This window comes from Pteropus medius, unplaced genomic scaffold (assembly GCF_902729225.1).
Source record: "Pteropus medius unplaced genomic scaffold, Ma_sr-lr_union100, whole genome shotgun sequence".
In the NCBI taxonomy this organism is placed as follows: Eukaryota; Metazoa; Chordata; class Mammalia; order Chiroptera; family Pteropodidae; genus Pteropus; species Pteropus medius.
The window spans coordinates 5221044-5236043 of NW_024349519.1; the positions used below are offsets into that span (position 1 = coordinate 5221044).

At 31.8% G+C, this 15000-nt stretch overlaps 1 protein-coding gene across 4 annotated transcripts in view; it reads left to right on the forward strand.

Moving 5' to 3' along the window:
* The window catches only part of ADAMTS20 (ADAM metallopeptidase with thrombospondin type 1 motif 20), a 149931-nt gene extending 143016 nt beyond the window's left edge, over nucleotides 1-6915 (forward strand). For all 4 annotated transcript variants that reach the window (XM_039882260.1, XM_039882259.1, XM_039882261.1 and 1 more), the window contains 2 exons: nucleotides 3479-3583; nucleotides 5685-6915. In XM_039882260.1, coding sequence (XP_039738194.1) covers nucleotides 3479-3583; nucleotides 5685-5774 — 195 coding nt within the window. In that variant the 3' untranslated portion in view covers nucleotides 5775-6915. The remainder of the gene's footprint in view (nucleotides 1-3478; nucleotides 3584-5684) is intronic.
* Nucleotides 6916-15000: the final 8085 nt, after the last annotated feature.

Sequence of the window (15000 nt, forward strand, 5' to 3'; positions counted from 1 at the left end):
ATGCTGCAATGAACATAGAGGTATATATATCTTTTTGAATTAGTGTTTTGGATTTCTTAGGATAAATATCCAGAAGTGGAATTTCTAGGTCATTGGGTAGTTCTATCATAGTGTTTTTCATAGTGGCTGTGCCGATTTTCAGTCCATGCACAGGGGTTCTCTTTTATCCACATCCTATCTCACACTTGATATATTGACGATAGTCATTCTGACAGGTATGAGGTGATATCTCATTGTGGATTTAATTTATATTTCCCTGATGACTAGTGATGTAGAGCATCTTTTCATATGTCTGTTGGCCATCTGTATGTCTTTTTTGGAGAAATGTCTATTCAGGTCCTCTGCCTACTTTTTAAATGGATTGTTTTTTGGTGCTAAGTTGTATGAGTTCCTTATATATTTTGGATAGTAACCCCTTATTGGATATATCACTGGCAAATATCTTCTCCCGTTCAGTAGATTGTCTTTTTGTTTTGTTGATGGTTTCCTTCACTGTGCAAAAACTTCAGTTTAATGTAGTGCCATTTATTTTTTCTTTTGTTTCCCTTGCCCAAAGAGTCATCCACAAAGATATTGCTAGGAGAGATGTCAAAGAGTTTACTGCCTATGTTTTCTTCTAGAAATTTTATGGTTTCAGGTCTTGCATTTGACTTTATTCTTATATACAGTATAAGTAAGTATTCAGTTTTATTTTTTTGCATGTATCTGTCAAGTTTTCCCACCACCATTTATTGAAGAGACTGTCTTTATCCCACTGTGTATTCTTGCCTTCTTTGTCATAGGTTAATTGACCATATAGGCATAGGTTTACTTCTGGGCTTTATTCTGTTTCATTAATCTATGTGTCTATTTTTATGTTAGTACCATGCTGTTTTGATTATGATAGCCTTATAGTATAGTTTCATATCAGGTATTATGATACCTCCAACTTTGTTCTCCTTTCTCAAGATTGCTTTGGTTATTCGGGGTCTTTTGTGGTTCCATATAAATTTTAGGATTCTAGTTCTGTGAACAATGCCATTGGTATTTTGATAGATATTGCAATGAATCTATAGATTGCATTGTATAGTATAGACATTTTAACAATGTTAAGAATTTTAATTTTTATGGTGGCCTCTTCTAACAAATGTCAAGGGAGAAGAGAAGGAGGTAAACTTCATATTAGTTTTTTAAAACTTTTTTTTATAGCAACTCCTGTGTTGAACCAACTTTTCAAGTTAAAGATTAGGCTTAGGGAAGTGTACACTTTAATTGTAAATGAAGCAGTGGAATAGAAATAATACATTTATTCAATCATTTATTACTTCTGAAGTCCCATAGAAATGTACCAGTACTCTTCTTATGGCACTTATAATTCTCTACATTGCATTAATTTCTGCACATACACTATTTCACGTATCAGGTTTATTTTCTCCCAGTTTTATTTATAATTGTCATATGACATCACATTAGTTCATGCATATGTTGTAAAATAATTACCACAATAAGTTAACATCTATCACTTCATATAAATACAAAATATTTTTTGTGATAGACTTTTAAGATCTATCCTCTTAGAAACTTTCAAATATACAATACAATATTGTTAACTATAATTACCATACTGAACATTACATCCCCAGAATTTATCTTATGCCTGAAAGTTTGTATCTATTGACCACCCTTACTCATTTCCCCCATCCCCGGGAACCACCAATCTGTTTTTATCAGATTTATAGTGAGACCTGTCTGTACTCCCACAGAATTTGATACCATGTCATTCAATTTTGAACAAGTGAAATGTATTTTTACCTCTATCAACATCAGCCCAAATTTTAGAGGAATTGCTTTACTATTTCTTTGAGATTGTATTATGTTGCTTTTTAACAAGGACTAAATTCATAAGTAAACATTATGAAAATTAGTCTGGGAAATGGAGAAACATGTATTTCTAGACCCAACTGATTGTGTTCACAACCATCTAAGTCTCTCCGTGAGATTTTTTCCTTTCAATTCCAGTGTACGTATCTTCGAACACTTCCAGGCAACCTTGAGCAGGGAGGTAAAGAATAAATAGAAGAATAGAATATAAGGTTGTGAAAACACCACATGGCCCAAGCAGGGCACTCAATAGTGGCTGGTCATAGAAAACCCTACATCACAGAATACATTTCCCTTTTTAAGACATTCTACTTGGTGAGAAGCCCATTTATCCAGTGCAAAACCTATATCTGATTGTGTAAGTATCAAATAGTGGAATGTATCTTTAGAATTAGTTGTTCTCATTCAAGTATTACCAATATAAAATACTAATATGTCTAGTGTTAGTGTCACTCATTATCACGGAGTATGAAGGGTTTAGATGTGTATTTGTGTATATTTACTTTTATAATGCTGCACTTAATTCATCCATTCAGAAACACTGAGTACCTAAGCCCTCAGTGTTGAAACACATACAGATCATACTCTAAATTTCATAACCAAATGATATGTAATAATTTTCTCTGGAGTTAGTCTAAAATTATTTCTGTTATGGAGGAAATTCTCAATATGTTATCAATGTATTTGAATCTCTATTTTGATTTTAAATACAATAGATTGCTCAGAAAACTAAATTGACATGTAATTGGGGAAATAGTAATAATTTGTTATATTTGAAATTCATTTAGCCTTAGCTTTCATGACAAGGTAATATTTTCATTCACATAATATAATCCCCAATGTTTTAGCACAGTCTTTCTCAAGATTTATGAGTCTTAGGCCATGGAATATTATGATCTAAGAATGCCTTAATATCACTGAGTCTATATGTATATTGAACATTGTCAGTAGGTTTAATTAACATGAAGTACTACTTTTCAATATATAATTCTATATTACAAGATCATGTGACACAAATTTTGCCCATGCTAGTCACGTGTTTTCTCAAAAGTCTAAATTTTAACAGTCTGAAATATCGATTTAAAAATGGTTCTATGTCTTGAAAAGAATTAGCTCATCAAGCCACTAGGGGGCTCACACACCATATGTGTAAATTATGTGGCATCACAGGTCCACCTACACTTCTGGATACTTAAAAAGGACGTAATAGCTGGGATAATACTACATTCAGTAGTTTGTGTGGTAGGTTAAGAAGTAATATTCTTAACACAAAAGGGAAGAGCACAGTAACAGAAGATTCTAGAAAATTCATTAAACAGTTCTAACTTATCAGGGAAGTTAGTAACGAAGGGTCAAGTTTTAGAGTCCTAGGGTTGGACAGAATTACTTTTGCACAAATAACATTATGTGGTATTAATTCAGTTGTCTCAATTTTTAAATGTCTTAGCTGGTTCATTTTCTTTGAGGTTGTATCACTATTCTTTCATTTTACAGGGAAGACCCTTAAAAAGCAATTTGTCCTTTTTATATAATTCACATTCAGGTGTGTTCAGCAAAGAGCATTCTTAAATATTTCATAAGTTTCATCTATTTTTATTTCGTTTTGTTTACAATCCAGGGACAGTTCAGCATTAATTTGGCAGGAACTGGGATGAAGATATCCAGCACAGCAAGGTGGCTTGCTCAGGGGAGTTATGCCTCTGTCGTCATACACAGATCACAAGTAAGTTCTGTCAAAAAGCTGTTTGAAATACTTCTGTGCTGTGAACTAGCATTAACGTCTTCTAACTTAGAGTTATATGAGGTTAGTAACTAATGAGTTATTGCATGTAATGTGGTATAACATTTATGGAATTGGGTTCATTTTATTATATGCATATAAAGGTTTTATATACAAATTTTTATACAGGTTACAGATATCGGAACATGAAATATCAAATGCCAGGGCATACAGATTTTATCTAGCTCACGTTTGGGGCAAATGACTTAAAAGCACAACCTCTTTCTGCAATACCTGCATTTCAACTATACTTTAAAGTGAGGGGTAAATTTGGGGTTTATTTACCTTATTGCTTCGTCATTTTACAAAATATCCTTCACCATAGCTTACGAATTAGGACAAATTTTTATGGTCGTACACACTTTTTCTTCTACCTTTATCTAAATAACAATGTTATTTGGATTTTACCGCTCGCACATGTATTTGCTAAAGTAGAATCCATTTAATTTTGCTGCTGCTGTGGTATACTAGCACATATACTTTATGCGATGGCTCCTATTACTTAGAGTCATGCTATCTAAGAAAATTTGGTAACTTTAGTAAATCAGGATCTGTATGATAAATGTTCTTACCTGTATTGCATATAAATCAGCTCCATCAACCGCCCCTGCCCACGCTGATGTTTTATTGTTTCTTTTGATAAAAGTGACTTCTGTTACTCCTGTTTATACAAACGTTTGAAAATGAAATTCAATTTTCTGGATAGACTTTAACACATTCTAAGGAATAAAGAATTTTTATTCATTTTATATGTAAGCAGTAAGCTTTTTTAAACAAATGACTATTCTTAAATACTTATTTGGCATATTTAGGTCTAATCCATTTTGGTGAAAGAATGGGGATACATTAATTACTTTGTAAAGTATATTTCTGTATGTAGAGAGCTCAATGAAATATTCTTACCTTATTTTTCCAGCTTTTAGATGTCTTTTGGTTAAATGAAAAGACCGAACTCTGGCTATGGTCACTGGTAGATATAAATGTCTAGTAAAATCATTCCTTTTGCTTCTACTTAAGTTTTGCTCTAAAGATTGAGATTTTCTACCTCAATCAAAAATGTTATGCATGAAAATCTTTCCTGAAATCTGATGCCTGGTGTGGAATTGATACTTGTGAAACCCAAATATACTTATGGGGATGCAAACATATTCATTTGCCAGTAAATTTAATCAAAGTTAGTTTTTTACAATCTGGGAGTAGGAATGTACATTAATTGGAATTTTTACTGTCATTCCTTCTGTTTACTCAGATTCTTGAAAGTTAAAAAAGCTTCTGAAAGAAAAGACAACTTTTAAAAGCCTCTGATCTCAAAATATTCTTCATCCCGAAATGTTCCAGGAACCCTCTCAACCCTTCCTCCTAACATTAAAAAATCCAAACAATGAAAGCTTACCCTTCCAGAAACCATAGGAGTTCAAACTATTTTTGCCTCATCCTATCCAACTATTTTCAGTCTGACATTTGAACCTAAAGATGGAAGGCGGTCCAGAATGAATATTTTGTCCTGACTACCAACTCTGCTTTTCTTCAAAGAAAAACACTTCCTTTTCAATTTTCCTTCTCTAATTAGTGCTTTCAGTCCATTTCCCCCCTTTTATACTTTTCTTCAGACTATATTTCTAATGCTTCCATGTGATGTTTGAGGTTAATGGTCATAGAAGGTATACAGGTAAAGTTTGTATAATATCATTATTCTATGAGAATCTTATATAAAATCATGTAAATAATGGGCTGAAAATTGGGAGAGGTTTTAATAAACTCACCTTGATGAAAAATATGTGGATTGAGATGAATTGTTAAATTATAGTGTGGTTTATAATCAAGTAGCTAATATGAATCTCAGGTTATCTAATGCCTGTGACTACCAATTTCAACCAATCCCTGAAATGGTATGATCTTTGACCTCAAATGTAATTGTTATATAGGAAAACTTGGCTAATGATTTCAGCCACATGAATCAAAGCATTTGCTTTTTCTGCCTTGTGCATGCAGGTACCAGCTTGTATCAGATTCTCCCTATATTTCTGCTGCTTCTTGTTTTTAGGATGGAACCAAACTCTACGGCAGATGTGGAGGATTCTGTGGGAAGTGTGTTCCTCACCTGGCTACTGGTCTCCCAATTCAAGTAATATGAACATTCAGAAGTGGAAAGTATGTCCCAAAGAAGCAGTATTCTCTGGAAACCTTCAAATAACTGGTGCTCATTTCTTTATTCTTCCCTTCCTGAGATTTCCATATCCAAAATGTCTGTGCCTTTTTTTAAGTGTGTTCATCAGGGAGTAAAATCTCTGCTTAATTTTTTTCATGGCCTTTAAAATAAACTCAGCAGATATGACTCTAATCAGGATTTTTTTTAAAAGGACATAATGTTGTTCACAACTTGGATGGGACCACAATTCTATCTATAAACACATGTAAATTTCCACTCAGTATCCTACTTTACAATGAGATGTTTATTCTACTTGCTAAACTGGGGCAAGTAAACAGAAAAATGAGCTTATTTAAAACTACCATAAACATTATTTAATCTGTCAGATGAGTGGTAAACCAATCGTCACATCAAAAAAGTACATAGCCATTATACTTTCTACTGATACAGTCTAGATACCTTGTTTCATATTTCCTTTAATTGATTATTCAGATTTTTTAAATTCTAAAAATATGGTATAATTTTGTATTAAAAATGTGTGCTTAGGTTAAATATGAAATAAGAACTTTTGTGGGTATAATAAAGATATAGAATTTGACTTAAAACACCTACCTCTAATTGTACTTAGAAGAGCACTGTTTCTATGTTTATATTCTATGTCTTTATAACTCTTACATGTGTATATATCTGCTCTTAAAAAGCTATTTTCTCAGTTATGTACTATATTATCAGAAATGAGAAAGATTTGATAAAATTATACTTACATATACAAAATTTCTATTAGAGATATTCAAGTTATTTTATATCCAAAGTCTCTCAAAGCTAGAACATAAAATCAGTAAAATTATTTATGGACAAATTCTCAGGTGAATAGTTGCATATTATATGATACTGTGGTTTTAAATTAATATTTTTCTATGGAAACCTACTCTATAGACCAAAAAGCTGAATCTACTAATAGATTTTTGCCAGTAAATAAGAGTATTAATTTTACCCACAAAGTTTTTTCCCCAATTATTAAGAGTATATCATACCACATATGGTACTAAAGCAATTTTGTACCAATGTGGTTAAACACTTAGGGATCTCTGTATCAGAAATGAAGTATTTTGCACTATGTGCCTTAAATCAGTTACAAACATTAAAATGAAATGTGTAACATTTTAGAAAATGTTTCCATTCATAATTAAAATCTTTAAATTTATAAACTTTTAAATAAACATTTGTGATATATTAACACCTTGTTTTCACTTTCCTTACTTAAAAGAAATCGTTCATCAATAAGTGTATAATTCTAAAATTACTTCAGAAATTAAAAATTTTTTTTATCCAAATTATTGCAGTTGGGATGGAAATAGCTCCTGTGTGGTATATACCCTTCTTAGGGCAAAGGGAATATGGGCAAGAGGCTGACAAAAACTTGCAACACCTTTAAAAGCTTCTCTTTATACCAGGGGCACACATATCAACTCATATTCATTTGACCAAATCTTAGTCAATGGGGCAGGGAAATATACTGTATATGTTTTATGTATATTGCTTACCCGAGGGATTCCAATATGTATATATCCTTAACCTATCACGATCTACCTCTATTGTTAAACTCCATTTTCACATAAATTTGTTAAATTTTAAAATATAAAATTATCCTTTATATGTGTGTGTATGTTTACACACACACTTATTATTTCCTGTTCTCTCCTATAGATCTGTTTCTATTATCATTTCTCTATTATTCACAAATTCATTTATCAGAATGTCCTTAATTCACTTTCATGTTTTTAGACTTTATAAATGTTGACATAATTTAAAACTGTACAAATTAACGTTTTGCCACATTTGCTTCATCATTCTTTTTATATGTATATATACCTATATGAATTATTCATTCTTAATAACTTGAGTAGGTTATCTTATGACCTTTTACTCCACAATACTTTAGTATATATTTAAGAAAAAGATATTCTTACATAACCATGGTACAGTTATAAAATTCAGAAATCTCACCACTGAATTTCTAAACAAACACCATTTTGGGTATGCTAGTGGTAGGAATAACGATGGGGGTAAGTACCATACTTAATTGCTTCTCGTAACCCTATACCTAAAATAAAATCTCATATTCTACACTTTAAATGCTTGATTTTCAAATATTAGCTTATTGTGACCTCCATAAATATTTCTTGGACCATTCTGCTTAAGATATTTAATTCCTCATGTATTCTATTTCTTACGACACTTATTGTTTTCTACTATGTGATTAGGATTTTTACAACCCAATTTACCTGCTCCTTCAAGATGGTTATGTGAGTAAAAATTAGCACATGCTTAGCTTCTGTTTTAAGCCAGATTGTAAGAAACTTTACACCCTTATGCAGTTTAATCTTTACCTTAAGAAAACATCACCATTTTAAAGATCATTTTATATAATGGCAGAAACTTTCCAGTATAGTGCAGATGTGTCCCGACACAATACTTTTCTTTTTATTCAGTAGTTTTCTTTGCTTAATCACTAACTATATTTTATTGAGTCCTGCACAGCAAATAGTGTTAGCAACACAATATAGATTTAATATTTTATCATGAGTAAATTAAAATACTTAGAAATTCACTTCCACTTGAAAATATAGGAAAAAAGTTAGAGCCATCCCTAAACAATGTTCAGGAGGATGCAGGTATTCCTAGAGAGTTCAATCATGAGCCACTGTAGAATTTGAAAGTCCTGACTAGAAGTAAACAGTAGCCACCATGCATACTTTTTCAAGGAATAAGTTATGTAGGTCTGCTTGCATTTGTATGTTTTAAGTTATTTTTTAAGAGTTAACACGTAGAAACATTGATAGAAATAGAAAACAATTTTGCAGTGATGATGCATTCACAATTGAATACAGTTTTGATAAATACAAAACGGTTTTATGCTGCCATGACAAAAAAAAATTGATTTGTATTTATTTTTCATATCATTCATTAGGATAGAATATATCTTTGCTATTAAATACAGCTATCAGTCAACATTCTAATTTTCAAACAGAAGACTCACTGTTTTCCTTGGTTTTTTTTCCTAACAATTTAGTTCATGTCTTTTAGCTGCCAAGTATCTAATTTTGTTTTAAAAAATTAACAAAAGTAATGCATAATTGAATATTTACCTTTAAAGGTAACATGGTTATTTTTGTTACAATTTACTTACTGCATATTTTTCTGTAGTGACTCATCTTTATTTGAAACATGAAAAAATTATTTACAACAGTGGCATCTGCTGGCCACTCTTAATTATTCCTCAGTAGGATAAAAAAAAAAGTCAGACTAATTTTCCTCTGCAATTTACTGAAGAGCTGGAAGAGCAACTGCTTGCAATGCCAAAGGCAATCTGTCTTCGAGGTATACTTAATCCACTTTAACATGAATACCTTTATCCATATCTATATCTCTGTCATACGAACATGCATGTGTTCTTTACTTCAATCTGAAAACATTCTTAAGAATATAAAACCTTTCTTGGTCTCCAGGAGCAAATAAGAAGTCTTTAATGCAATATATATATATTTTTTGGACAATATACTATAAATAGGAAACTTGGATTGGGAGCAAGTGCTTGGGAACACCCAGCTTTCCAGACCAGGTTCTAATGTTAACAAATAGTGTAACAGTAAACTTTGTTTTCGCAGCTATAAAAAAAGATTTGAAATAAATAACTTCTAAGGTACTTTTCAGCTCTAAAAGTTTATACGTATAATTTGCATCTGGTGCATTATTTTGCAGTTACCATTTATTATATAAATAGAACTATTTAGTACTCAATGTGGGTAAAAAACAGTTCTTAGAGAAGGTAGATCACCACTCTACTCTTTCACTTCTATTATACGGAAACTGTTCAATTTACCAAATAAAGCAAAGATATGCTCCTTCTACAGTTTAATACCAGTGTTTTATAGTTAAAAAGACCTGAATTTTTGACATGCTCTGATATTTTCTAGTGTGGTGTGTATAACAAACCAGGCAATCTAAACCTCAATATTGTAAATCATAAAATGGATAGGAGAAAAATTGCCCTGCTTACCCTTCTAAAATAAAAATTCTGATTAGTAAAAAGTGCCAGATTAGCTACAGTCTCTCATTTTAAATCTATAAAATAGCTTTGAAAGTACTATAGTAAGTAGAAAGGTTCAGAGGTCTAAACTGTAGCTCTTTGACCTTGGGAAAATTTTTCAACAAGCAAAAACTAGAGTTCTTCACCACTAAATTGATTTTACAAGAAATATAAAAAAGGGTCTTTATGCAGGAAAGGCCATAACCAAAAATAAGAAAATGCAGGAAAGAAAAAAAAAGTCTCATAGGACAAAGCAAATTTGGACTTAACATAATTGACTGCTTAAAAAGCTTAAAAGACAGGTTAAAAGACAAAAGTAGCAAAAGTAGCTACAATAAATAGGGGTACACAAAACAAAAAGATGAACTATATCAAAAATACAAAGTATGTAGGGGGAGTAAAATTGCAGTGCTTTTAGAACGTGTTTAAATGTCTATTAGCTTAAAATAGACTGCTATAGACATAGATGGATACATGTGAACCTCAAGGTAACCACAAACCAAGAAAATACCAAAAAAAGAGAAAAGAACCCAAACACTAAAGAAAACCAGCAAATCAAAAGAGCTCAAGGAAGAAACAAAGCTATAAAAACAACTGGAAAAATTAACAAAATGGCAATAAATACATACCTATCAATAATCATTTTAGATGTAAATGAACTAAATGCTCCAATCAAAAGAGGGTGGCTGAATGGATTTAAAAAAAAAAAAGAGAACCATTTATATGTTGCCTATAAGAGATTCATTCACTTTATCAAAAGACACGCAGAAACTTAAAGTGAAAGGATTCAAAAAGAGTCCATGCAAATAAAGAAAGCTGAGGTAGCAATACTTTATATCAGACAAAATAGACTAAAACAAAGACCATAAAAAGAGACAAAGGGCATTGCATAATGAGTAAAGAGTAAATACAAGCATATAATAATCACATATTTATGCACCTAACATAAGGGCATCTAAATATAGAAAGCAAATATTAATGGACATAGAGATATTAACAGCAATAATAATAGAGGACTTTAATACCTCTCTAACATCATTGGACAAATTATTCAGATAGGAAATTAATAAGAAAATAATTGTCTTAAATTTCACATTAGACCAGATTCACCTAATAGACATTTAAAGAACATTTCACTAAGACACTGCATGTGGAACATTCTCCAAAACTGATTACCTATTAGGCCACGAAACAAGTCTCAATAAATTCAAGAAGACTGAAATCATATCAAGTATTTTTTCTGACCACAATGGTATAAAATTAGAAATCAACCAGAAGAAAGCTGGAAACAACACAAACATGTGGAGACTAAACAACATGCTTTAAAAAACCAGTGGATTTTAAAGAGGAAATAAAATAGGAAATCCAAAAATACCTTGAGACAAACAAAAACACAACTCCCCAAATTTTATGGGATGCAGCAAAAGCAGTTCTAAGAGGGAAGCTCATAACTATACAGGCCTACCTCAAGAAAAGATCCAAATAAACAACTTTACACCTAAACTAGAAAAACAAACAACAAAAAAGAAAGTAGAAGGAAGGAAATCATAAAGATCAGAGTAGAAACAGACAAAAAAGAGAAAAGAATTTGTTCTTTGAAAGGATAAACAAAATCAACAAGCCTTTAGCCAGACTCATCAAGAAAAAAAAGAGCAATCCCTAATAAACTCAGAAATGAAACAGGAAAGATTACAACCAACACCACAGGAATATAAGGAATTACTAAAGATTACTATGAATAATTAATGCCAACAAATTGGACAACCTAGAAAATATGGACACATTTTTAGAAACATACACTCTTCCAAAACTGAACAAGAAACAATCTGAACAGATTGATTACTAGCAACAAAACTGAAGCAGTAATCAAAAAACTTCCAATAAACAAAAGTCCAGGACCAGTTGGTTTCATAGGTGTATTCCACCAAACATTTAAAAAATACCTATCCTTTTCAAACTATTCCAAAAAACTGAAGAGGAAAGAAGGGTCCTAAACTCATTCTATGAGGCCGGCATTACCCTGACACCAAAATCAGATAAACTATAAAAAAAGAAAACTATAGGTCAATATCTGGATGAACATAGATGCAAAATTTTCAACAGAGTACTAGCAAACTGAATTTAACAATACATTTAAAAGATTATACAACTGAAATTTATCCTAGGGATGCAAGGATGGTTCAATAGCCACAAATCAATTAATGTGATATGCCACATCAACAAAACCAAGAATAAAAATCTTATGAGCATCCAATAGATGCCAAAAAAAAGCATTTGACAGAATTCGGTATCACTTTATGATAAAATCTCTCAACAAAGCGGGTATAGAGGGAACTTAACTCAATATAATAAAGGATGTATGACCAACATCATACCAACTAGTGAAACAGTTAAAGCTTTTTTTCTAAGATCAAGATAAAGATGCCCACTCTCGCCACTACTATTCAATATGTATAGAAAGTCACACAACAGTCAGACCAGAAAAAGAAATGAAAGTCACTTAAATTGAAAGGCAAGAAGTTAAACTGTCACTATGTGGACATGATATGACACTGTATATAGAAAACCCTAAAGATTCCACCAAAAGTTATTAGAATGAATTCAGTAAAGTAGCAGGATATGAAATATACAGAAACCCATCACATTTCTATATATTAATAATGAACAACCACAAAGAGAAATTAAGAAAATAATCTCATTTACAATCACATCAAAAAGAATAAAATACCTAGGAATAAATTTAACCAAGGAGGTGAAAAATGTATACTCTGAAAACTGTAAGACACTGAAGAAGAAAACTGAACAGAACACAAATGGAAAGACATATGTTCATGAGTTGAAAGGATTCATATTGTTAAAATGTCCAAATTACCCAAAGGAATCTACAGATTCAATGCAATTCCTATCAAAATACCAATGATATTCTTCTCAGAACTAGAAAAAGTAATCCTAAAATTTATATGGAACCACAAAAGATCATGAGCAGCCAAAGCAATCTTAAGAAGAACAAAGTTGGAGATATTATGCTCTTGGATTTCGTACAAAGCTGTAATAGTCCAAACAGCATGATACTATCACATAAGCAGACACATAGATCAATTAATAGAACAGAGAGCCCAGAAATAAACCCTCACTTATATGGTGAATTCATCTAAGATAAAGAAGGCAAGACTATAAAATGGAGAAGAATCTCTTCAATAAGTGGTGTTTGAAAAACTGAACAGAGGCATGCATAAAAATGAAATGATCACTCTCTTACACCATATACAAAAATAAATTCAAAATTAATTAAAAACTTAAATGTAAGACCTGAAATCATAAAACTTCTAAGAGAAAACATAAGAATTCTACTCTTTGGCATCAGTTTCAATATTTTTTTTGGATATCTCCCCCAGAGCATGGGAAACAAAAACAAAAATAAATGAGATTATGTAAATTAAGCTTCTGCACAGCGAAAGAAACTATCAATAAAACAAAAATACAACCTATTGAATGGAAGAATATATTCATAAATGACATATCCAATAAGGGATTAATATCCAAAATATATAGGAACTTGTACAACCAACATATAAAACAACAATCTAATCAAAGAATGAGCAGAGAACATGAATAGACATTTCACCAAAGAGGACATACAGATAGGCAATAGACATATGAAGAGATGCTCAATATCATTAATCATCAGGAAAATGCTAATTAAGCCATTTCCCGTTTAGAAAAAAAAAAGTGCGGCTCGCTGCCAGTGTTAATTTTATATAAACATGTTCTTTGAGGCTGAAGCAAATCTGACCGGTTTTCAATGTGAAAATAAAATATAAAAATTTGGAATTATCTCTAAACAAAAGTTGTCTCTATTCCTAATGTGACAGAAATGTATACATAAATAGGATTCATCACACGAATGTTCAATTAACAAGTGTTTGAGAACGATGTTAATGTCACATGTAGGAATGCTGTTTTCTAGGATTTACCATTTTCAGCTATTGAGAATTACTATATTTTGTAAATGGAAATACTACTACTAAAAACAGAATGCTATAAATAGGATGATGTCATTTGCTTCCAAAGACACTCAATATACTAAAGTGATGCAAAAATGCTAATAAAACGAGATATTTTGTGGTAAACTGGGGTAAGATTAGACTATAATCTGCGAGTTTTCTCGGTGTAAACGCTGCAGCCACAAGCACCACCAACGAATCTTCTGGGGGCAAATGGGAGATGGGTTCAAAACCACAATGAGATATCACCTCACTCCTGTCAAGATAGCTATCATCAATAAATTAACAAATCAATGTTCACAAGGATGTGGAGAAAAGGTACCTCTGTGTACTGCTGGGATTGTAAATTAGTGAAGCCACAATGGAAAACTGTATGGAAGTTCCTCAAAAGAGTAAAAATAGAACTACCATGTGACCAACAACTCCACTTCTGGATATTTATCCAAAGAAATCCAAAGTGCTAATTCCAAAAGATATATGCACCCCTATGTTCATTGCAGCATTATTTACAATAGCCAAGATGTGGAGGCAACCTAGGTGTCCATCGATAGATAAATGCGTAAAGATGTGGTATATGTATACAATGGAAAATTACTCAGCCATAACAAAGAAAGAAATCTTGCCATTTGCAACAACATGAATCGACCTACAGTATTATGATAAATGAAACAAGTCAGACTGAGAAAGACAATGAAAAAACAAAACGGACTCATAGAAACAGAGATCGAACTGATGTTTGTCAGATGGTAGGGGATGGGTGAAAAAGGTGAAGGGGAATATAATCAATAATATTATGATAACTTTGCATGGTGACAGATGATTACTAGATTGAGCAGGGTGATCACATCGTAAGGTATATAAAGTTAAATTACTATACTGTTCACCTGAAACTAATATAATATTGAATACCAACTAAAATAAAAAGTCATTTTCTACTAATCAGTCCAGACTTAATCTCAAAATAATCCTTAGTATAGTTCCCAGGGTAACTGCTACCAATCTATCACATTTGTCTCATGAAGGAATATCTCTCTGCTCTCTCTGAAGAAGGTGTAGTTAGCCAGGAACAACTCAGTTTTCCAGAGCCTACCTTAGTGGCCTAATTAGGTGGAGAGAG